The 26,708-nt window shown below is 27.3% G+C and overlaps 2 protein-coding genes across 6 annotated transcripts; both read left to right on the top strand.

The window, feature by feature from the left end:
- The first annotated feature begins 3,294 nt into the window (after positions 1-3,294).
- Rnf146 (Ring finger protein 146) lies at positions 3,295-7,992 on the top strand. The gene is made up of 4 exons (XM_076321509.1): positions 3,295-3,812; positions 4,169-4,420; positions 6,236-6,523; positions 6,621-7,992. The coding sequence occupies exons 1-4, from the start codon at positions 3,731-3,733 to the stop codon at positions 6,863-6,865; spliced, it is 867 nt and encodes a 288-aa protein (XP_076177624.1). The 5' UTR covers positions 3,295-3,730; the 3' UTR covers positions 6,866-7,992.
- Positions 7,993-9,652: 1,660 nt separating this feature from the next.
- On the top strand, positions 9,653-26,684 carry LOC143151916 (protein tudor). 5 transcript variants are annotated; one of them, XM_076321426.1, is made up of 12 exons: positions 9,653-9,789; positions 10,277-10,960; positions 11,618-12,631; positions 13,927-14,343; positions 15,138-15,643; positions 16,381-16,451; positions 16,812-17,717; positions 17,804-18,224; positions 18,424-18,611; positions 21,459-21,623; positions 22,026-22,183; positions 22,574-26,684. In XM_076321426.1, exons 2-12 carry the CDS (start codon positions 10,353-10,355, stop codon positions 26,100-26,102), a joined length of 7,983 nt encoding a protein of 2,660 aa, XP_076177541.1. In that variant the 5' UTR covers positions 9,653-9,789; positions 10,277-10,352; the 3' UTR covers positions 26,103-26,684. The 5 variants fall into 5 exon arrangements, with proteins under 5 accessions (XP_076177541.1, XP_076177542.1, XP_076177543.1 ...); XM_076321427.1 differs by lacking the exon at positions 9,653-9,789 and adding an exon at positions 9,870-10,020; XM_076321428.1 differs by lacking the exon at positions 9,653-9,789 and having other exon boundaries at positions 10,045-10,311; positions 10,408-10,960.
- The last annotated feature ends 24 nt before the right edge of the window (positions 26,685-26,708 follow it).

The following is a 26,708-nucleotide window of genomic DNA, read 5'->3' as shown; positions in this document are numbered from 1 at the left end:
ATCTATTATTCAATAAAAATCAAATATACCTACACATATGCATATTGCACATTGCAGCATGAACTGTATTCTTTTATTCTCTTTACCATGAGTAATATGTTCTTCATTAATTCATTTTTTCTAGTCTTTTTATCTACTACTCGAATAGATATGTACATTTTTTAAAAAAACTAGCCAAAAATAACATCTTTAGAGAGTATAACTTATTTCATATCCATTTATAAACTACAAGCCTTACAAAATATCAACTTTTATTTGTAAATAATACAAATTACTTAACTTATGGAAATTAAAATAAACAAAATTGATATATTCATATTTCTCAAATTCAATAATGACAATTGCATTAAATTTTGTGAACATTCCATATATAAAAATGGTTTTTAGTTTAAAAATAAAGCAAGACAAAAATCAATATAAATTACATTATTTATTGTGTAGCAGTTACAGAACATCTATTGTAAGTACATCATATACAAAAAAATAATAAACAAATTTCATTGTACATACATATACAATTTATACTTTATCGCATTGTAATTTTATTTACAATTAAGAAAAAAAGTATTTAGTCTTAAATTATATTACATACATGTAGGTTTATATAATGTATAACGTTAATTAGATAATGTGTCTTAAATAAAATTATATCTGATTTTGAAGTTACAATAATATTTGGACACTTTCAAAAATTGATAGTTTCTGCACTGATTTTTACAAACAAAATGTAATTTAATATCATCTAAGGTATCCTTTTTGAGAAATTACCTCTTCTAATCATTACAACATATTGCCAATTATTTTTTTTAGACATTCTGTTGTAATATTATTCCATTCTTCTTTTAATCTCTATTTTAACATTTCTTTAGACATTATTGCAGTTGTCCTAATTTATCAATCTAGTTTATTCCATAAATTTTCTATAGGATTCAATCTGGGGACTAAGGTGGCAGCTGTAATAATTTTGAACAATTATACAATGAATATTATACCTTATGCTTGGGGTCATTATCTTAGTAATACTTAAATGTTCTTTAATTTCCCATTTTCATTGCACTTTTATGTAAATTATTTTTTCAAATATTGAGACATACATTTTCAAATGTTGAAATACATCTCCACACAAGTACATTTTCACCTCCATTCATCATCTATCTGATCCAAACATGTTGAATTTACTCTCATCACTGAAAACATCATTTTACTAAATAACTTCTTTCAAAATAAATTCTGTCGCAAAATTTAATCGTTTCTTTCTATTTCTTTCATTCACATATGGTTTTTTCAGAGCATTTTGTTCATTATAACCACTTTCTTTTAATGTTCTGCGTATATTGTTTGTGTATGCACTTTTTTACCAGTCTCTTTAACAATTTCTTCATTTTTCGAACAATATTTCTCTTATCATGTATGTCTAAGATTTTTAGTTGACCTCTTTAAAAAATAGATTTTATCCAATTTCACATTTAAATCTTTTAATATCTCCCACTGTAATTTTATCATTATTAAATATTGCTGCAATTTCTTTGTCGAATTACTTTTTACACTGTGAAAAATGACAAATTAGCGTATGTTGTACGAACTGTTTCTTTTATGTCTCCTTATTACTAATGAGTGAATATTGAAATAAAACTGATTTCCTGAAAAAGGCTTGAAACAGCATTTACGGATTACAATGTTTGTAGACATATCTCACAAGCGCATTAAATATTAGAGTAACCCACGTAAATGTTACATTCCGAGGTGTCCAAATATTATTGTAACTTCAAAATCAGATATGATTTTATTTAAAACACATCTAATAAATGTTATTCATTATATAAATAAAATGTATGCTTTTGTTAACTAGATAGACTGTATGTAATCGACTTAAACTTATCAAATACTACAAATATTTTACACATTATTATCAATTTGCTACTACGAAATATCCAATTATAATTTATTTAAATGTGTTGAATAAGCACGTGTTTCTATACAAATATGTATATCCAGCATGTAATCTATGTATTTACATACATGTGTACATACGTATATACTTTAGACTAGATGTCCCGCAATTAGAAATGGGCAAAATTTTATTTGAATAATAGATGTGAATAAAATGTGTACGAAGTATAACGATTTATTCACGATGCTTATTCGAAATATTTCATTCTATAATTCAAATTCTAATTTTTATTCAATAAGTAACAGATAAAAAGTCGTTTATTTATTTTCATTCTTTGAAACTTTTATCTAGATACAAATATTACCTATCGCTAAATAATTTCGGGACCGTCAAAAACAAAGGCACAAGAAACATAGTTCAGATAACTTTTCTCAACACAATGCTAAACATAAATATATATATATTCATACACATGCATACTACTGAAAAACCAGTGGGCGAAGATTGTTAGATTTCATTGTTGCGCCGGGCTCCAAAATATCTAGGTTCGGCTCTAGGTGGTTGTATGAATGAATGTACTTATGTACCTAAATACATATGTATATATTACAAGAACAAAATTATTTTATGCGTGGCTTCATTTTTGAAAATATCGGTATTGAAATTACTTAGAATATATGTATGTTTTATTGAAAATTGATTTAATGAATCTCGCTATATGGTATGTTCGGTCAATTTCATACATACACATAAATTATTTCTCAAACTATTGAAAATAGAAAAAAAGTTTCTCATATAGAAATTGTTTAATTTGATGACAAACATAATAATCAACTTGAACTGTTTGTAAAATTTTATTTATAAAATTTCATTTATAAAATTTCACTTTCATCTTTTTAATAAAATAATATATATTAATATATTAATATAATCTGTTATATTATTCAACATTACAAAATACATTTAAAGAGATACATGTGTAAATGCATAGGTCTACTATAATATGAAAGTATTAGAATTGTTTTTTTATATGCAAATTGAAAATCGCTGGCGCACAGGATTACCTATTTTTTGTATAATAACTACATATATATGAGCATAATTAGAAAAACTACATTTCAATATGACTATATTTATATTTTCGTATTACAACGGTGTAATTCTAAGTCACTAAAAATATACATATGTAGATAAATACGCTGATAAACATAAACACAATTAATGTCTCATATCCTAACAAGCAATAAGTATAATCACGAAGTGTTGTGAAAAAACATGATTCAGTGATTTAGAAGTAACAATGTTCAATTTGAAGAAAAGATGAGAAAATTTAAATTGTGCAGTTTAATTACGCAGTATAAGAATTCTAAAAAAACATACAAAATTAATGAATTATTAAAATTGTATGACATGTAGCATTACGTTTCCAACTTTTGTGTGTATACATAAATCTATTTAATCAGCATGGTAAAATTAAATCGCGTTGTAAAATAACGGGTTAACTATAATGGCGTAGGAAACTTTAAGTTTTTGAAATATGCTGCTTTTTTAATCTAATTGTAAAAAAAACATAAACTTGCTCATATGAATTATTATTATACAGTATTATATGTACATATGTATCTATTCAAAGTCCTGCGAAGTAAGTTATCATTTAAGAGGTTCTCATACATTAGTTAAGCTATTCTTAGAATTCAGAACCCCTGGTGTGTCGTAAACAACGAAGATGGCTTACGGTTGACATTCTGTTCTGTTGGTTCTGTTAAAATAACCTACGTTACTTTTTAAAAACACAATTCCTAACTTTGCTCAATGAAGAATTAACGTGCATTTAAAATCATGGCTCAAGCGAAGGTCAACTTGCAAGACAAAGCAGGTAGCACGCTTAAGGACAAAGATAAGGAGACTGATGAAAAGGAAGGTATATATTTGAGTTAATTATTTAAAAAATGTGTTATAAGTCACGCTTTTATCAAATTTTCTTAATCGTCCATTTTATTGCGCAAGTAATTTAATACTAAATGTTTCCAAAATATTTCGTCCGAAATATGATGCTCAATTTGAATTAATCATAATTTAATTATAGGTTTTTAAAAACTTTGATTTTTAATTTATGTCAATACTGAAAAAAAGATGTTTTCGAATTATATGTATTGTTTCCGATTAATTGATCTTCACTTGTTATAACCTGCATAAAATATGAAGAAGATGCAGTTGATTTTTATGAAAACAGTGTGATCAATAATAGTGACAAAATTATTCATTCTTTTTCACTAGGCTCAACAACAGTACCAGAATGTGCAGTCTGTCTTCAGCCATGCATATATCCTGCAAGATTACCTTGCAATCATGTATATTGTTACTTATGTGTCAAAGGTGTTGCAAATCAAAGCAAAAGATGTCCTATGTGCAGACAAGAAATTCCTCCTGATTTTCTTGACAGACCACAATTGGTGGATGTAGATGAGGCACAAAAAGAAGCAGAACATTCCGAAGAGGAATATCAATGGTTTTATGAAGGCCGAAATGGTAAAGTATCCTTTCCGGTTTAAAGTGATTTTATTTATTAAATATCTGAAATAAAGAAAGCTAGGAAAGTGGTATAAATATACTAGGTTTAAGCAATTTTATTCACATTAGTACAGATACAAGGATGGCATTAGGCATGCACTAATTTTGCTCTATAGCACAAATCACGCCTAATTTTTGATTGATCCATGCTTCAAGAATCTCAATCTATTAATCGGAATTCAAAATGCTCATAGTGCCTTCCGTGCATCTATAATAATATTAACAGAATCATTTGAACTGAGTGTACACATATAGTTGATGGAACAAATATAGCAATTTACTTAAGTCGATTTTAAGTGATCCCTTAAGTGATATCCTTGTTCAATACAAGTAATTAAATAGTTTCTTCCCTGCAATATAATAATCTTATGGTTACAGGACCATACCAATTGAACCTGAGTTAGATTTACTTTTTTGTCATGAAACTTAAATTTTTTATGCTTAAATGAAAAAATTAATATTTAATACTAGCTACCTATGCAATCGATTTTACCTATTTTAAACTTCGTTTTAAAGTTACTCAATTACTAATGGTACTTTTACCACAATTTTTAGTAACAGGAAACTGAAGTAGAGAACTGATTATATTGACAAATTAATTTGTCCCTTCCTTTTTTTAATTGCAAAAATATGCACGAGGCCTGATAAAAATGGGTGGGTATATATTTACCATTGGTAGCTTTTTAGTATTAAAAATAAATTTTTCCTTAAAAAATTATATGCTTTTGTAGCACATGTGGTAAAAGTAAACAGTAACCTGATACAGCCACAAATCCTGTTGTAGTTTCCACTCATCACTAAAATATCATACAATTTCTTATCTGCACATCAATACTACTTGCTGCTTCCAATATTTTTATCTTAGAATGCTGAAGCTTTGAAAGTTTTAGCCCCTAAATAGGAACAGTCTAGGCCAGCTTTAGATTGTTACAATCAAGATGCTGATATTTTGACAAACTATAATTTTTATGAGATTACTATATTTGTTCCACCAAGTATTCTTATTATACATACTGTATATGAAAATATATAAATACAAAATTTTCTAAAAGTGAATTATTAATATAATAACGTAAAATATATTATAAATAATAACTAAATTTGACTTTATTAATATATTAAAAATAAAATATAGATAACTTCATTATCCATAAAAAAACATGTGATGAAGTATAGAAGTTTATATCCTAACCCTTCATAGGTTGGTGGAAATATGATTCAAGGACCAGCTCGGATTTGGAGACTATTTACAACCTTGGTAGCAACAAATGTGAAATTTTAATTTGTGGCATGCTTTACGTAGTTGACTTTGAAAGTAAATGCCAATACAGAAAATATCAACCACGCTATAAACGTAACATCAAGCGCGATAAAACAGATGCACTCTGCAAAGGTGTTTCAGGAATACAATAATTCATTTGTATTTATTGTACTTCTACAAATATAATTGGCATAAAACGTTTTTGACTGCATTTATAATTTGTGATAAAAATTTATAAAATTATGTGTAATCTTATACAAAACTCGATATAAAGTTCCATATAAAGTATTGTATTATATAAAAGTTATAGAAATCATTAATACTATGTCTTAAAAATTAAAACTCAGTTTGAATGTATATTTGTAATAAAATTTCTGTATTGCAGAACATAAGTTATTTTTCTTTTTGAACTCCCCAACTCAAATGCTTTCACTATTTGTAGCTTATATTTCATTAAATCTTTTTTATTATGGAAAACATAACTTGTGCGATTTTGAATTACATTGTTACAGGTTGGTGGCAATATGATCAACGTACAAGCCATGAACTAGAAACAGCATATAAGCAAGGCAAACGGAATTGTGAATTATTAATCGCAGGATTTCTTTATATTGCTGATTTTGGTTCCATGCTCCAGTTACGTAGGAATGATCCTTCTAGGCGGAGAAGAATTAAGCGTGATTTATACAATGTTCCAAAAAAGGGAGTTGCAGGTTTAAGATTAAATAATCAGGATGAAGAAATCATCAGAGAAATAAGAGGAGCAGAAAGGCCAGCTAGTCCTGCAAGCGACAATATGGGTATAATGTTTAAAAAGTTTTAATATTATGTACAAAATTTTTGCCATGATGGTCTATCAGTGTTAATTATTTAAATAATATAATTTCACGTTTATAGGTACAGGTGATGGAACAAATACTCCTGTACCACCAAGTAACACCCCACAAACACCAGCAGGTGGCACAGCAAGTGGTGATGCTACTCCTCTAAATGATAGACTGGAACAAAGATCAGATTCTTTGCATCAGGTGTTAGAACAAATGCGTTCCTTAGTTCTGAGAGAACACTTATCTTCGAGTACAGATAATGAATTAGAGGAAGCTGCAGAAAGTGAATCACTTTCCACTCATCCTACATTGTAATGATTACGAATGTCAAATATTTCCTATTCATCAGAAGAAAATCATTTTTAAAAACATTAATTTTATTGGAATAAATATGACACCTCATTAAATGGAAAATATGGTATAATAAATTTGTGTATATGTTTAATAATACAGAACATTCATATATGTAATGTACCGACATATAATCTGTACATTGCTTTGTGATGCTTATTAAACAAATCAATTAAATATAATTAAGTCTTTCATAATTAAATGAATGAATATTTTGAACATTTAAGTGCATATTGTGAATGATTAAGCTTTAGAAATGTTTAATTAGTATATTAATAATTTCACATTTTATTATTTTATGAAATATGTATCATTCCATATTCTCACAGTGTAGTAGTTATACTTAATTCTGATTTAAGTCATTTTTATAATTATTATAAATTACATTACATAACTTACAATTGTAAGTGGGTAATAACTGAGGGTAATTAAGAGTTTCGTAAACAAACAATATTAACACCTTTTATTTATAAACCAAAAGTAATACTCTGACAACTTGAACAATACTTCCCTGCTTATATGCCAGGGAGTAATTAATGTACTGCCGTTTTTTTCGTTTTTGTTATAATCAACATTAATTAAATCAATGGCTTGTAAATTGATATAATAGGTTTTTTAATAAGTTTTGTCGTTCGATAAAACTTATTGAGCAACCTAATACTATACTGTTTAATAAGTTTTATCGAACGAAAAACTTATTGAACAACCTAGTATGTACAAAGCAAAATAGCATGCTCGGAAGTTTACTTATCGATCTATTAACAATACTATTGTAAACGAATTTAATGTCTGTAAGAAAGTCACATTGATGTTTCCTTTTGGTTTAATAGTTTTACTATTATAGTAATAATAATTGTATTGATACTGTCCAAAGTTTTATTAAACATTATTTTTGTTTAAATAATTCTCAAATTTATAATGTGACATTTTTATGACAATTAGAAACAGTACATAAAGAACATTTACGATCAAGAAATAATCTATATTATTATGAAAGGTATATCACTTTTAGGCATGTTACACAAAAGTTTCAGTCTTGATCAAAATGAAAAGAGAGTGCAACTCAAATATTTTATATTATATCTTTATTTGTTTATTTTTTACACATTATGGAAATCATTAACCATTAATTAATTCTAATTTTTTGGGTACATAAACCAAAATCCATTTTGTTACGTATCATACTGTGACGTGTCTTGTAAAATTTATGTTCTAATAGTGCATTGTTTTTGAGCCTAGTAATTTATGACTATGAAAACTATGAAAATTATTAAAAATTCTTCCGTTGAATTTTTTTATTAATTTTATGGTCAAGTATACAATTACAATTTTGCAGCTCTAAAGCTGAAAAAGTGATTTTAGAGTTGTTTTTAACATTATTTAACGTTAATTAATATAATTGGTTATCTATTATGATTTTAAACTTTATACTTCACTGATTAAGCTCAGATATAACATAATACAAATATTGTTAAATTAAAATTGTAATACGCTAATTCTGTTTCGCTTGTTCTTCTTTAGACTCCAAAGCTCACAGCTAGATGAAATTTTTTGCATCAATACTTGGAGTATTTGGATTGCAATAAAACTGAATCTAATTAATTTTCTACTTAAGTAAATTATGTAAAGATATTATAGTAGTGGAAAGTCTTTTATAAATGTTTGAAAATAAGAACACAGTTCTATAGAACTTTATATATTATGAACTTCTTTTTATTGAAAAATTCTACTATTTGTATCGTATGGTCTGTACAATTTACTAGATTTAGGATAAAGTAAATAAATCCTAAATGTTTGATTTTTATTTATAAAAAATATTTTCCTAGTAATATTTCAATATTTTTTAAATCAATATATATCTAATGTTAGTTATGTAATTCGTGTATTGTGGTTTAACACAAAATTACTTATAATCAGTACCAGTATAGTTGAATTTTTAACATAGTATAATAAGTACAATGTACTATTTAGGGATGAAAAATTCTAAACATTTTTAATAAGATTGCCAAAAAACTTCTTTACAGTTTTGATTAAAACTCTTTGAAAATTATAAACAAATAAGCATATTATGATAGAAAAAGAGAATCCATTTTATATAATGGAATTACTTTCAATATGATTAATATTGCCTCAAGAAGATATTTTACTAGCTGTAAATAATTATTTAAATCTTGAAAGAGTTTAATTTTTGATGAAGTATATAATATGAAGAAACATAGCATGTACTTTCTTTTGACATTATAAAATACTGTAATGGTTGTTAATAATTAAAAGAATATGCTTTTATTAAATAATCGTGATATTTATTTCCAGTTACATGTATGCCCTAATATGTAACAAAAAGTTGTTAAATTAAGAAGCCTTTGGTTGTTTCATTGGTATTTAAAACTTTTGTTTTCTAACAGATACTTTAATATATGTTTGAAATATATTGTATACAAAGTATATTTAAGTTTATTTATGTTCAGTACATAAAAAATTAAATAAATAAATTGAATAATATATTTCATTAAATTCATTACATATAATGTGTATATTTTTAACTTTATACATTATTTCAACGAATTAATAGTGACTAATTAGTAATATTAAGTTGGATTTACCAAGTTGTTTGAAATGTATTTTTCAAGATTGTTAAGTTTTCGTTTATTGATGCATAAAAAACTTGTATATATATGCGTTACAGTGACGTATAATAAATTTAATTTTCGCGCCGTCAAAACATGTTAAAAGTATGGTCAAAGAAACTTCCATGTGGGTGATAAAAAGCCGGTCAACCGCTAAATTCCGAAGCTATTTACGAAAGAGAAATTTTGACAGAGTATCAGATTACATTAGCTATTAGTGAAAAGAATTAGGAGAAATGTGTTTGAAATACTATTTCTAAGGTTTGTATGACCTCTAGTTGCAACGTTGACATACATTTGTTTTATACGCATTATCATATGAAGAATATCTGTTTCACATACATAAATTTTCAGTCGCAATTGAAGTGATTAAATATGTATTAAGTGTTATAAACAGAAAAATGTTGCAATTGAGAAACAAAATTGTATAGAAATTATTGCTACAAATGTTTGAATTGCATTCAAATGATCGAATGATTCTTTGTTCATAAAGTATGAAATAATTACATGATGTCTTGATACAATACAGTTAAAATAGCAAAATAGCAAAATTCGTTTATAATAATAATTATCAGATCGAAACAAAAAAAACAAAATGTGATGGAGAAAGTATTTTAAGTTGTAACAGTCAGAATCGTCTGATCTTCCGGTCGCATTACTTGATAATGTTCGGTTAAGGTGGCCCAGTTTCGATTAACGGTTAGGGTTGAATAAAAATACTTTCGCAATACAAACATTGGTGTTTCAGGTTGCAATAGGATTGGTCTATGTAGCCGTACAAAGGTTAGTGCTTCATATAAGAAGAGATAAGATTATAAAACGTCATGAGTATACTACAAAGCACAGAATTGATTATTTTTGTGACCCATGTTGAAGCAGAAGATTCGCTTCTTAAAATTTGGGGTCAAGTTGACAAGAACTCTGCAACATGTGTAGAACGTATGATCTTACCCTTGGTTGAACAATTTGCTCGAAGTCAGGGCTGTGTTGGTCCAAGGTCCACGAATTTACGTATAAATGCACTTTGTTGTGCTCGATTTCAAAATGAAGGATATTATCGGGCTAGAGTAACTGACATACGTGCTGATGGAATGGTAGTTCTGCAATTTATAGATTATGGCAATATTGAAGTTTTGCCACCTCAAGAGATTCATTTGCTTGAAAACATACCTGGTTCCGAGTCTCTGCAATCGTTTCCACCTGTAGCATTTAATTTCACATTAATACATGTACTACCTATAAATGGTGTCTGGGAAAATAAAATAATTGAATTGATTAAGAAAACTTTATGGTACAATGAATATAAAATTTTGATTCACACAGTGATTAATAATCATCGTTTCATTAAACTATGGTATAATAATGAAGACTTCAGTGAATTGCTAATTGACAGACACATGGCAGTGAAAGCTACATTGCAAGAAATGTTTAGGTATTTATTTTATTTTAGTATTGACAAATATTTTATTTGCACTTTGATGAAGTATTATTTGAGTCGTACATTTTTTATCTTATTTTTATTACTGTTACTTTTACGAAACATTCTTAACAGATAGAATATATGACATATTTTTATAGTTGTATTTGGAGCTTTATATTTTATCATTTCAGTACTGTAGTAGAATTTACTTTATTTTTAAATTATTCAATAAAATCTTAACAAAAGGAAATTATTCTTACCTAAGCACGGCCTATAAAATGACAAACATTGGAATTATATTTTTATAAACAGGTATTTTTAAATAAACATAGTAATGTAAAAATATAGTAATTTAATATTGCGTGTTATAGTCTAATATAAAAATTTTATAATCTATTGTCCAACTATTTCGGTATGGAGATAGTCAGCAGCCATGTGCCACTCTATGATTAAAAAATGAATAGGTTAATAGAATGCTCTCACTATAATAAAGGGAATAAATATTAATAACCCATGCAAGATAATATATAATATCCAAAAAATATGTATCTTCTTGACTACAATTAATGTAGCCATTCAGGGGTAATTGACAGCTGTTGACTATAATCAATACCTATACCGAAAAAGTTAATTATTATCATTTACTAATGCCTATGTATATTTTTATAGGTTAAAATGTGTACAGCAACCTCAAGTGTCAATGTATCAACAATCAGGCAAACACCTTATTGGTAGTAACTGTACTTCAGCTACATCTGTGCAGAATCTGAATTCATTACATTGTGATGAAAATGATATTCGTGGATATCAACGAAATGTTTCTTTATACTGTACACCTCAACAAAAACACATGATGCAAACACCTGTCCAAGAAGCTCTTGTATTTAAATCACGTGTTTTGGATGTACCATCTGAACATGAAGTCTATGTTTCATTTGTAGAAGATGGTCCACATAAGTTTTCTGTACAGCTTCAAAGTACATCTCGAGTATTAAGCATGCTCATGAGAAACATTAACAGCCACTCAACAGAACCATTGCAAGAGCCCCCTTTACCTGGGTCAGTGTGTTTAGGTCGTTACACACAAGATAAAGTGTTGTGTAGAGCTGTGGTAATGTCTGTAATGGAAAATAAGTGTAAACTTTATTATGTTGATTTTGGTCATACAGAAGTGTTACCATACACTGATATTTTCCAATTACCACCCCATTTCATTAATCCTAAAGTACTTTCTATTCGATTCACACTAAGTGGTGTACATGAGTTAAATGTTACAGATGAAATGAAAGAGTATTTTAAACAAATAGTGTCAGGAAAATTGCTTGTTTTACATGTTCGTCCACCAGAAGGACCACCATTGGTTCAATATGGAGATCTATATGATGATGGAAAGAATATAAAGAATATTCTTAGACAAGCATTTCCAACTCCAGTTACAGTGACACCTATGACTTCATCTTTTGGATATGAAGAATCAAGAAAGTTATCGAAAGGTGTTGAAGAAATTGTACACATTTCATTTGTAGAATCTTGCAGAAAATTTTTTGTCCAACTGGATAGTGGTAGCAAGTCCCTTGTGTCAATAATGGAATGTTTAGCAGAATTTTGTAAAACTGCACCTACTTTAAGTCTAGCGCAACTAAAAATTGGTCTTCCTTGTGCTGCTTTATATGATAATCAATGGTAAGTTATAAAGTATGAGAACATTTGAATAATAATGTACAGATTATTTCAGGTTTTTCTAACCAAACTATGCTAGTATGCTTTTTGAATAGAAATAAGACATAAAATTTTATAGAAACAGAACGGCCCATAAATACTTCATTAAAGAATTATAACAAAGATATGAAATTTGAATGGATGTACTATATGTAACTATATAAATGGATTATTTATATAGTTAATATACTGTAATTATCTAATTCATATTAATACAAACTCAATGTAAAGAATTAATATTATATTTACTAAGGTGCAGCAATAGTGATAAATGCAATTTTTTAACTATGTCAGTCTTGTATTGATAAAAATGACTAATATTTTGAAATGGAATAATAACAAATAATTAATAAAGGTTACATGAATCATGTATATATAACATTTTATTTCTACATCTGCTCAGAGATATACTAGCACAATTTGGCCAGAAAATCCTTTGATACTTTAAAAATCTATGTACTGATGTCAGAAGTATATAATTAAAAAAAGTGTAGCTTTTTGAATAGAATCGCGTGCAAAATCAAGAGAATAATGAATATAAAGAAATCTGAAATTAATAACTGCCAATGTCCAATCATTTTGATAAAAAATAGATATATACCCTGAAAATTTTGGAGTATTAACATAATTCAATCAGAGTGGAAATGGTTCTTAACTGAGATAATGCCAGGGATACCAATCCGGATGGCTGGTGTTCAAATTTTAGTGGGAGAATTTCATATATTTTCTTCTGTAGTCTTTTTATTATTCTGCACAATAATTATTAATCATAGAATTAATCAAATTCTACCATTTTTAATTTAATATCTTGGTATAATGAAAAAACTGCATACATTTTTAAATACACTTTCCAGCAAAGAGAAGTGTATATTTGGAAGTTAAAACTTAGATAAGATATTTAATGTGTTATATATATCATACTATTGCACAAGAAACAAAATAAAGATAAGAAAAACCACTCTACAAATTTCTAAATATATGTAATAATTTGTTTGTATTGAGAATGCTAATTTACAAATTAAAAAATTTAATAAGAGTATTGTGCAAAATGTTAATAAATAAAAAAAGAAAGAAATTATGTAAAAAAAATCCATTCTTTTTATTAGAATGGCAGAATGCTGGCAGTTACAATTTTAAATTTGTTTATACTATCCCACATTTTGCACTCAGTTTCATATAAAAAGCACTCATGACAATCTTAGACTTCCCCTCTAAGTTATTGAATAACACGGATTACTTTTGTATTATATAATTATTAGGTACCGGGCACAAATTCTTGGCATAAATGCAGATAATGTGAAAGTCTTATATGTTGACTATGGCAATGAGGAAACTGTTACATTAAGGTCTTTACGCTTAATGCATGACAATTTAATTCAAAAATTAGAAGCTCAAGCCATAAGATGTATTTTAAATGGTTGGGAAGTTCTGCCATGTACTCAAGAAATTTATAATCAGTTTGAATTATTGATCTTAGAAAAACGTTTGCGTTTAAAAGTACTTGATGTAAATTCAGATGGTATTATAGTAGAATTATATGAACCTGAAAGTATGGAAAGTATTAAATCGCAAATGTTACGTATAATTGGAGAAGATAAGAAATTAATCAGTGAATCAAACTCTCAAAATGTGGAACATCAGCATACTGCAAATATGACATCAAAAATTAATCAAAGGTATTATCAGATGATTTTATTTTATATGTAATGGTTTAATTTTAGGTATGACCATAACAAATTTTATTGTCATTCAAATAAATTAAGTTACTGCATCACAGGTCCTATAGAAAACTACGATTGAATTTGGTTCAACATCGGAAAAATGAAATAAATATAAAAACTATATGGTAAAGTGAACAGTGGGCCATTTTTAAAGCTTTTTGATTTTTCCAAATTTTTATTATTCATATTTTAATTATTGTTTTTAAAGCTAAAGAATACGGTTTTGTATTATTTATTTAATTTAAAAAGATTGTATTCTTGGAATGGTAGTTATTTATTTTGCTTTCAAATTTAATATTACTATATCAAAACACAATTTTTTAAAGTATTTTATTCAAGTTATTTGAATGCATGTTTACACTTGCAACATTAAAAAACTTATATTTAATATCATACCTGTAGATACATTTCTTAGTAATTCTGGTATAATTGCATGTAAAAATTATATAAGGCAACTCATTATTAGTTAGTAAAAAGTAATACATATTTTTTAAAATCTCATATGTTACTTGTTTTAAATGAGACCTTCAATATTTCTATTTAAGAGATCTGTTACTACATTTAAATACAGGCAACTTCTTTTTCCTAAAATGTTAAACTTGAAAATATTACTATTGAAACTAAAACATCAGTGTTGTTACATTTGTGATTAGCTCTTTGTTCATATAAAAACTCATTGATGAGTTGACTTCAATGCTTTTGTCAAAATATTATTCTATTTTTAATATTAGTTTATTTTTATATTTCAGTGAAAGTACAAATAGATGGCATAAAAAAAATCAATTAGATACATGGCATGAACCACAGAATACCAACACTGTTCAAGAAAGGAATAAATCCAAAATATGGAAAGATGAATCAAATGAAGGGAAACTGTATGAAAATAGAAATGAAAAAAGTAATTTTCATCGCATTGGTTCAAGAAATGAAAGATTTCATAGAGACGACTTTTCTAATAGCAGAAATGTGAAAGATACATGGAATAATAAAAATGATTATAATGATTCATTCAAAAGTGGAAAAGGTACAGGAGGTAGTAGAAATAAATCTTCAGGATATGTTCAAAAAAATCACTTTTCTGATAAAACTTGGAGTGACAAAGATTCAGATATATCTAGAGGTAGTGGTAGGCGTGGGAGGGGTAATGGTACTCGTGGTGGTTATTCCAAACGTGAAGGATTTTCTGGGAGAATGCAAAGTAGCAGACTAAGTGATAAAGACAGTGATGGAAGTATTAAGGCTGCCAAAATAAATAGTAAGTTCAAATATTACAAGAATAAAGTTACTTCGAATGAATTTTAAGTTATACTTAGAAATATCACATAATTAAATTTTTTTAATAAACAGTTTTTCAATCATTTCTGCATTAGATAATCATTTAAGCGATTTTTTAATTTATATTTATTTACTTATAAATAGTTATAATAATTTAAATACAAGATATAAATGAAAATTTACTTTTTCAAGAAATAGTATTTGAAAGATACAAATATCTAAAAGTTTGGAATTAAAAGGAATTTAATATCATTCCTTTATATTACTAAAAGTATGATCAAATTAGATTAATTATTTATCTTTTATCATTTTATTTCCAATCTTAGTTTATATAGTGGAGTATGTAGAAAGAATTCACTCTGTAGTAACAGAAGTTAGTTTTATCATTGTATAGAGAATTATTGTTATTTAAGTTTAAAAAAACCATTATATAGGTTTTCCAAAGTTTTTGTACATTGTCTTGTACTTTTAAAAATTTCATTTTTTTCCAAATATTATCAATTTTCGAATAAGTATTATAATTAAATTTAAAACAATCATCAATAGTTGCTCTTAATTCTTTGACAACTGAGATATTTATGTCAGTGTTATTGTTTATTCTAATACTATTCATTGTAGTATATTATTTTCAGAAAAATTAGTATTCCTATCCTAGTTATAGTATAAGGTTTTATTTGGTTATTCATGACAACTGATATATTTTAAAATTATTAATAGGTGATTCTTATCACGGAAATAATAAATTCAAAGAAAGAAAAGGACAAGCATACAGACTGTTACAATATAAGGTAGAATATACTAATACGATATATATATATATATTTTTATAATTATAAATAACAGTAATATATTAACTTGTCTATGATATATAGTACAGTTTTAACTTACCTATAATAAAGATTTTATAAGGATATCATCAAATCATAAAGTTAATGTCAAATACGTTTCTCATTGGATAATTATATACTTTTCACCTGTGTTGGGAATCTTACTAATAATCTATATTTGCAAAATTTTCTACATTTTTTATTTTACAAATAATATTTAATTATCAAATATTTTTGTTTATCGTTTTTAAGTGTTCAGTACACTGTCTAACAGATTTTAATAGCTAATGCTTTATAATTGTTGAATTCTTTTTTATTTAGGCAAACACTGCATATTCCACTAGTGTGGAAGAAGAAAGAAGATATAGTCCCATGCGAAGTAAACAAGACTTTTATATTCCATCTCCTAGCATAGTTATTGGAACTACAAAAACTTGTGAAGTAGTTTTTACAAATAGTCCATTTGACTTTTTTATTCAATTAAGTGCTGATTATACTGCATTAGATTCTGTAATGGAAAGTATCGCATCAATATATGAAACTGGTGGAGAATTAATGAAAGATTTTAAGATAGTCAAGGGAGTGTACTGCATTGCTCAATATGCAGAAGATTTGAAATGGTATAGAGCTGTAATCAAATCTGTTGAAGAAAACAGTGCAAGTGTACAATTTGTAGATTACGGAAATACAGAGACAGTGGAGTTTAACAAAATTAAAATTATTCAAAAAGAATTTTTGAAACTTCCAGTACAAGCTATACATTGTAAACTATTTGGAATTAAAAACATTAGTTTTGATAAGAGCAAAACAAGCATTTTTGAAGATAAAGTTAATGGAAAAACATTAGAAGCAGAATTCATAACTGAAGAAAGTGGCATATATAGTGTCTTGTTACGAGAAATTACTGATGGTTGTTCAAGTACTTTTATAAATGAAGAATTTTGTGAAGATATCAGTTTACTAAAAGCAAAGGATGCTGCGATATCTTGTAGTAAAACTATTGCCAATACGGAACAATTAACTGAATCCAATTATGCACCTTTGGATGCTGCATGGGCAACAATCTCTTTCACACCTGGAACTAAAACAGATGTGATTGTTACATGGTTTACAAATCCTAATAATTTTTATTGTCAAATACTTGATAATGAAAATGAATTCAAAATTATGATGAATGAAATTCAAAGGATATATGCTGGCAGAGAGCCTGTTTCATATACATTAAAAGTAAATATTTTTAATTAAAATAATAATTTATAGGTATGTATACGTTGTATAAAATGCAATGAACATATTTTTATTAATATTTTTAGACTGGATCACCTGTAATAGCAATATTCTCTGAAGATGGAGCTCTTTATCGCGCAGAAGTTATCGAATTAAATAAATTGAATGGTCATCTTATACATTACATAGATTTTGGTAACAGTGCTATTGTAGATCCTCAAAAGATTTATTCTGTAGAAAAGAAATTGATGCATCTTCCCAAACAAGCTGTTCAATGTTCTTTGCTAAATATTCTTCCACAAGATGGTCTTACTTGGTCCCAAGTAAATACAAAGGCAATTGATAATTGTTTTAATGCTGACAAGTATGAATGCACTTTCCATGATATAATAGATAATAAATATATAATTTCCTTAAATAATAATGAAAACGATGTAGCTACTATATTGGTTAAAGAAAGTCTTGCCTCGTTTACCTCAACAAGTAAATCAGATGATGTCATTGAAGGTAAATATGATTTTTGATTTCTATTTCAAGTAATTTTTGAAAATTTTGCGTTTTGGTTAATGTTTCATAATATTATACTTGTATTATCTGCAACTAAGAAAAGATTACTAACTGAGAGAGAAAGAGAGAACAATGGAATTTAATGGAATGTTCTGTAGATTTACATGTGTGTATATAATATATACCGTTTTATTTACAGATAATAATACTGCAATTTCAACAATTTCATATGAAGTGGAAAGGGTGGATATAAATCTTTTAAGTGGTCAAGCACTTAAAGTGAAAGTATCAAGTGTAGAAAACACATCCAAATTTTATGTTCAACTTCCTTCGGCTAATGAATGTGAAAATATAATTAACGCATATATGGCTGAAAAAAATCCCAAGGTATGCTTTACATATTTATATCTAATATTATTCTCTAATAGCTACTATTCTATAACTCTATATATTTATAACTATATCTGTAACAATAACGCAAAAGATGCATATGCACTTTTAACAAATATTATGTACTTGATGCATGAAAATCATTGGTGCACAAAACTTACTAGTTAATACATCTAACTTATATTATTACAAAATAATGAATAATTAACTATAGGTGAATAATATTTAAAGTTTAATTAAATATTCAAAATACTATTTATTTGTAAGTAATAAACATAAACTGGTATGTTTAAAAAGTTGCATAACGTATGTAAGATATCATAAATTAAAAATTCTCAAACAGAAAGTAATTTATTAGGCTGGAATAACACCTTACAAACCAGTTTCGCGTTAAAACTTCGTAATTTTATCTTTAAATGACATTGTAATTATGATATAATAACATTTTAAAGTTATTTATGGTTTCATACTGATGCATTTTATCTCATTCTATATGTTACAAAGGTTTTGCTGATAATTTACTCGTTTACTGCAATCCCGTATTAGTGCAGGATCTCTATGCATCTATTAAATCTCGCGCTACCGCGGAACTGGTATGTAAGATATTAAGAATTATTTATTAGTGTGCATATTTTATCAGTTGAGTTAAAATTAGTTCATTCAATTATTAAAAATAATAATATATATTCATAACTTAAAAAGGTTGTAATTTAACTGATATTAGAATAATTTTCTTTTCAATATTTTTAATATTATTAACAGTAATATATTTTATAAAGAAAGTAATTGTTCAACTAATTAGTTGATACAGACTATTTTATATACTTCTTGACAGGACGTATTAAATACACATTTCATAATTCTATGAGTACATATGAAAGAGACACTTGATATAATAGTCTGTTACTAATCTTCATTATTCTAATCATAGAATATTACTTACATTTCATTGCACGATGTATGGTATTAATAACTAAATCAGTAAATTCTCTCTGTCCTGTCCTGATTTTTCTACTACCAAATTATATTGAACACACATAATAATATTCCTGCCATACAGTATTCTGCCTTAATTAATAATCTGTCAACTTAATGCATTTAACAGAACAATAATAAGGCAGGTAAGTTTTGGTGTAAATTGCTCCTTTTTGTAGTATATTGTATTACTTATTGTTATTGTCCAGATTTTATATTAGAAGATTATATGATATTAAACATTTAAAATCATAATATTTTATATTTAACTTCAGATGTTATTAGTTACTTGGGTGAAAGATGTATAATTCTTTATATTAATATTTAGATTCACTAGTACCTGATTTTACTTTTAATCCTTTGGCTACAGTGTACTTCAACTGAAAACCGTACATTGCGTGCGAGACAATAGTCGGTAGTCGGTCATTGAAATGAAATTAAGAATGAATTACTTTGTTGAAAATTATAAAACATAGAAACATTTTATGATATTCATGTATATATGTTATTGTTACATATAAATATCTAATTCACAGCACTATGTCTGATAATATATTAGTTCAGTAAGAAAAATATATATCATGCTGAATGAAATTTGGTAAATAAGTGTATACAGTATTGCCTCGTTATAGGTCGTAATTTGTGTTTTATTGTAAGTAGTCTCTCTATTCCCTCTACTGCTTTTGTAGTGCCACGGTGAGTGTGACAGACTGCTAGTGAGCGAGAGGGCACATACCAGCGGCAAACCCATTAAGTTCACTCGAGTTTTAGCGACTTTGATAACTAATCTTATATTATAACGATCTTTAAATTTCGTTAACCAACCTCTACTGGTATTGAATGAAAACGATATCCCAATTTCATTTTTTATTTCCAATGCTTTTTCCTGTAATAATAAATCCGTGAGTAGATTCCTCATTGTCCGCTGTTCTAAAAATCACATCTGAAGGCGGTTTTCCAAATCCTCAAAACTGTATCTCTTTTTTATTTTTTATTTTAATTTACGGATTTTTTAAGCTGTATAGTTTCTTAATTTACTTTTCTCACGTTGATTACATCGAACTGTTTCTATACAGATTTGATACTGCTCTGTTAAATCGGGGATAGTTTCTCTTGTCGCGTTCAATTTGTTAAGAATGTCATTCTTCCTTTCTGTCGTTAATGAAGTTCTTTTCTGGCCCATGATAATTTAACAATAATTTAACTATAATAATAGATGAAATTGAAATAATAATTGTAATTGTACAATTTATTAAAATTGTTTTTAATTTAAATAATCTCTCCCTTAATAAAAACGATACAAAGCCACTGAAACTCGAACGGCCCTTTATGGTTTTTCGCCGTCATGTGCTGTCTCGCTCACTAAGAGTCTGTCGCATTCACTGGGCAAAGAACAGAACTATAAAATAGAGGATTGATTCGTTATAAGTCATGCCTGTCCCCCCAATGGTCGACCTATAATAAGACAATACCATATATATGCCTTTCGCAGCCAAAGGATTAATATTGCATGCTTTGAAAATTTGTAACATATTATAGTATGTATGTTATTAAAATCTACATACTAAATATTTTTGACGCGTTAATATTAATTAAAAAGACTCCTTTATTGAATAATTTCTTTCTGGGTATTAAATTTCAATTAATTTAATAATTGTAACTTTGAGGAAACTATTAAAAAGAGTGACTTTAAACATCTGTTAACAGAATCAACATTATTTCAATATCATATTATCATTGTATATATTTTAAAATTACACTTCTAATTAAAATAAACAGAATATCAGAGAATTAATTATCATAAATTTTTTTAAAATTCTTTGAGATGTAAGTTAATAATATTGGTAAGGATAAGTATGGCAATGGCAGGTGATGCAACGATTATCAGCCCATGAGATATGCCTGGGCACAGGTTGTTTGGTTTATTCAAATGGAGTTTGGAGACGAGCAGTAATCAATAACCATTCACGATCTGCAGGCTTTGATGTAAAATTCATTGATACTGGAGCGTATGATGAAATTCTCTCAGATTGCGTGAGTTTTTCAACAGAACGAGATCAATGTACATGCTAAATTCATTTTACTCATAGATAACATAATATTATTGCTAGGTGTAGGAGTTATTTAATACCATACTTGCTGCATTGAAATTTTGGCAAATTATAAATTTATAGTAGAAATAAATTTTATATAAGTCTCATTAAGGCTATTAATACCTAAAGTATTAAGTATGCATTTTTAAACTAATACACTATTGCTTTATATATTATTATTGAGCAAAAAATGCTTGATTACATAATTAAAGTAAGGATATGATTCATGTTTATTTTAATAAAAACATTTACATATTATTTGCTTTTTAAAACTTTTGTTTAATAAAACTAATGTATGATTATATTCAATATTTATTAATATAATATTATTCTATTAATTTAGGTCTTAGCTTTACCAGGAGAACTTTCAGTTATGCAGAATCAGGCAGTGGAATGTGCCCTTATGGACGTTACAGCTTCTCCTGATATAGATGCAATACTAAAAGAACAAGTCGAAGGAAAAGAAGTAATTATGTTGGTTGATGAAGTTGACAATAACAGGTAAAATTAATATTTACTTAGTTACAACATATATTAACATATATTAAATGTCAATATTAAAATATATTTTTATTTTATATTCTTTATAGAATAGAAATTGTTCATATGAATACAAAAAACAAATAACAATTATATTATTTCTTTGTTTTAAAATGTATTTTTTCAAGATTTATCCAAAGTTGTAACAACATATACTTCTGAAATAATATACACTATTATAATAACAATATTTTTAATTTTTAACCTTTTTTATTTGTTTTTAAGCATAAAAATTTTATGTAAAATAGAATTCAACAACTAAATCAAATAATTTACAATTTTCATACATTTATTTATCACAAATAAATTGTACATACTTTTTCTATATAAAATGTTTTATTTTTTTTACAGGCTTATTGTAAAATTATTTGATTTATTGGGTAATAAAATAAATGTTTCTGAAGATACTGATGAAAAAATATTACCAATATGTCCAATGCCTATTTTAAGTTCCACTCATAAAGTGATAGTATCATATGCAGATCATTCTACTAATATATGGTTACAACGGAATGCAGAATGTATTTTGGACAAAAATTTAATGGAAGCACTTGATCAGTATTACCTCACATCTGGAAAGCTAGTGGAACCAAAAATAGATCTTCTGTGTGCTGCCAAAAGCATAGACGGACATTGGTATCGAGCCAAAGTTATAAAATGTACAGAAACTGGGATTTATGTAAATTTTATTGATTATGGTAATAATGAAGAAGTTGCTCGTGACCTACTAATGACATTAGACCCATGTTTTTATGTACCACACCAATTATCTATTAATGTGTCATTACCAGTAACGCTTAATGGTACAATTTCTGAACAACAAACTATACTACAAAATTATTTGTCGAACAAGGAACTCACTGCAGTTTTCCGTAATATACAAAAGAAGTGGGTAGTGGAATTATTATGTGATGGAGAAAAAATGAGTGATAAATTTCACTCACTTAATTTAGCATCACAACAAGAAATATCTGGAACAAGGCAACCCAAGGTTCATAATATGGCAATAAATCATAAATATGATGTATATGTATCTCATGTGGATTCCCCTAATCAGTTCTGGCTTCAATGTGTAGAAGATGCTATATATCTTTCTAAGAAGCAAGAAGAGCTTCAAATAGAAGTTCTTACATTCCCAAAGGTAGATGGAATATTAGAAGAAGGAAGTTTATGCGTTGCTATGTACACATTCGATAATTTATGGTACAGAGCACACGTACTCGATGCAGATGAGGATATTACAACTGTTCGATTTATTGATTATGGAAACACAGATGTTATTGACAATAAATCTGGACACATTCGACAAATTTCAAATTCATGGAAAGAAATGAAAGAATATTCAATTAAGTGTAGATTAGATGTTATTCCTATAGATTCGGAAGATTGGAGTGCTACAATTTGTGAAAAATTTGAAAATTTAATAACATCTGTTGAATCCTTACAAACATTGGTTATTGCAGAGGGTATTCCAAAACGAGTAGATTTGTTAATAAATGGCAAAAGTATTAGTGAAACATTAGTCGATGATCATTATGCTGTAATGATTCACACTGAAGATGATTTGATAGATGAAATAGTTGATCTTGAATTGGATCCTCATTCTGCTTTTGTAAGTCACATTAATTCACCAGGTGAATTTTGGGTACAAGAAGAAAAATCTGTTGGTGATTTAGAAGTTATGACTGATAGATTTATTGTTGCGCATATGTTTCCCAAAGTTGATGAAATTAAAGAAAATATGTTATGTGTTGCTAAATATCCTGACGACGAATGTTGGTATAGAGCACGTGTTATATCACACAATGATAATGCTACACGAGTTATATATATCGATTATGGAAATTCAGCTACTTCAACTGAAATACGTGCAATACCACCAGATTTAGCAAATGTACCGCCATTATCAAGGAAATGTTGTTTAGTTATGCCAGAAGGAATCACGGAATGGTCAGAACAGGCTTGTGCTGAATTTATAAAGTTAGCTGCTGATGGAGCAACAATATTTTTATTAGATGTATTGAAAGAAGATGATACATCATCGGTAAAATTAACATTAAACGGTGAAAATGTAACAGACCTACTTTCAAATTTCTGTGAACGTTATCCGCTAATCATAGAGGAACGACTACCACCTTTAGGTGAAGAAAATTCACCGAATGTATTTATTAGTCGTATTAATTCGCCAGATGAATTCTGGGTTCAAACAGAAAGCAGCACTGCAGATTTAAGTATGATGTTGGATAGATTGCAAGCGGCTCCTAGTTTTTCTCCATTAAATACATTTGAAGCTGGCACTATCTGTGCTGCAAAATGTCGCAATGATGAACAATGGTATAGAGCTAAAATTCTTTCCCATTCTGAAAATTCTATCGAAGTGCAGTACATAGATTATGGCATTACACAAATTACAAACGATGTACGAATGTTACCTGTACATATTATAAATATCCCTGCTTTGTCTAAACGTTGCGCTCTACAAAAACCAGATATTATAAATTCTTGGCCTTCAGAGGCTTGTAAAATGTTTGAAGAACTTGCTGAAGAGGGAAAAACGGAATTTCAATTTGAAATTCTTAATGACGTTATTGATCCATTTTCTGTTAAACTCAGTCTTAATGGAAAAAATGTTGTTGATATTTTAATACCATTTTCTGAAAGTATACTTAAGACTGCAGATAGGATACAAGAGAAAGTAGATTTATTTGAAAATAAAAATATAAATGAAGCATTAGAGGGTTACGAAATAAATGAAAATAATAGCAATTTAGATGATGATACAATGATAAGAACAGAAAAGGATGAAGTTATTTACAGTGATGAACAAGATATGAATAGTTCTATTCCAAAATCAGAAGAAATATTAGAAACATGCAAAGAACAAAGTAGAGATGTGAGTAAGTTTCAAGAAGCTACTAACCCTATTGTAGAACTTACTGTTGACGAAATAGTTCAAAATATGGAAAGAAACATTATAGATGAGCCAGAATTGAAAGAAGAAATATCCAGGGCTAGTATTAGTAATACAGAGTCGTTTGAAAATAATGAAATTAAAGAAACAACAAAAAATTTGACAAATTTGGAAACACAAGATAAATCGCAAACATATAATGATGCAACTAAAACGCAAGAGGTAGAGATAGCTGCCGTGGTGGATAAAGATGAAGAACATTTACATCAAAATGAAAATTGTTTTAAAACAAAAAGTACAAATAAAGAAGAATCGCCATCAATAGTAGAAGATGTAATGCTAGATGGAATAACAATCAAAGTGAATACTGGAGTAGACAAAGAAAAAGACAATTTACATAAAAATATGAGTCATTCTGAAATAAAACCACAAACTAAAACTGATATTGAACGTTTTGACGGTGGAGAAAGTAACATAATAAAAACAGTAATACAAGAATGTAACAAAGAACCAGAAATATGTAAACTAAATACAAATATTCGTTCTAGTGAAAATAATACTGAAATACATACAACAAAATTAGATATATCGTCCGATAAACAATCTATTGAAGCACGATTAGATGAAAATGTAACAAATAATACATCATCAAATGTTTTAAAGACAGAAAATATCTTTGAAGGTGTTGGTGAAGAAACAAAAAATGATATTGAGAATTATGAAATACAAGATGATAATAAATTAAAGCTTAGCACAGTAGATAATTTAGATCATATTGAAATAAAGAATGTGAACAAAATCGAATTTTCAGATTTAAAATCTGTAGAAACAGCAAACAACGAGTGTAAGACTAGTGACAAACAAGATACAATTTCATTAACTGATACTACAAAATTTGTAACTAATAATGAAAGTAATAATGGTGAAGCCCCTTTACAATCTAAGAATGTCCCTAAATCTTCTGAATGATTATGTACAGAGACTGACTTTGTAATTCAATATGAATTATAAATGACTCCAAAACTTTGTTTTTAACATGAGTATTGCTTAATTTTTCAAAGAGATTTATATTTAATTTAAAGAGTCTTCTCTTCTTATATGAATATCTTGCTTAAAAAGTATAAAAAGATACTATAAATGCATGGAAAATAATACTGTGTTCTCTTTAAAGAAGGAAATTTCAATAGAAAACAACATTCCCAAATGTTTGCTGCAGCTTTAAATGTAGAGAACACTTATGTGTAAGACATTATTTTTATTTTAGTTATTTTTTATGTTTATACTACATAATTAAGAATACTAGTGTATATTGTTTGACCTTGTACTATAGTAAACAAATTTTTCTTTTTATATTAGCATAAAAAATTTGTTTACAAAAATACTAATACGATATTTTCCGGTGCTTTACCAAAGAGTAATTAAAAACGTATTCGCGATACAATTAAATTATTTTTCTGATTTTGCTTTTTATATACGTATATAACTTTATTTTTAATACAGTGTAGTAGAAAATTTAAGTTTCAGGAAATTGAATACCGGAGTTGTTACTTGAATGTTGTATAAAAATTTGATATA

The sequence above is a fragment of the Ptiloglossa arizonensis genome, chromosome 10, assembly GCF_051014685.1.
Source record: "Ptiloglossa arizonensis isolate GNS036 chromosome 10, iyPtiAriz1_principal, whole genome shotgun sequence".
NCBI lineage: Eukaryota > Metazoa > Arthropoda > Insecta > Hymenoptera > Colletidae > Ptiloglossa > Ptiloglossa arizonensis.
Note: the sequence above shows the minus strand (reverse complement) of the source record. Positions and strands in the feature narration are given on the sequence as shown.

Bases quoted from the DNA above. Each gene is read 5' to 3' on its own strand.
- Rnf146 (XM_076321509.1), top strand. From the start codon at position 3,731: ATGGCTCAAGCGAAGGTCAACTTGCAAGACAAAGCAGGTAGCACGCTT. The intron at 3,813-4,168 runs GTATATATTTGA...CTTTTTCACTAG, and splicing joins GGAGACTGATGAAAAGGAAG to GCTCAACAACAGTACCAGAA. The intron at 4,421-6,235 runs GTAAAGTATCCT...ACATTGTTACAG, and splicing joins GTTTTATGAAGGCCGAAATG to GTTGGTGGCAATATGATCAA.
- LOC143151916 (XM_076321426.1), top strand. From the start codon at position 10,353: ATGAGTATACTACAAAGCACAGAATTGATTATTTTTGTGACCCATGTT. The intron at 14,344-15,137 runs GTATTATCAGAT...TTTATATTTCAG, and splicing joins ACATCAAAAATTAATCAAAG to TGAAAGTACAAATAGATGGC. The intron at 18,225-18,423 runs GTAAATATGATT...TTTTATTTACAG, and splicing joins ATCAGATGATGTCATTGAAG to ATAATAATACTGCAATTTCA.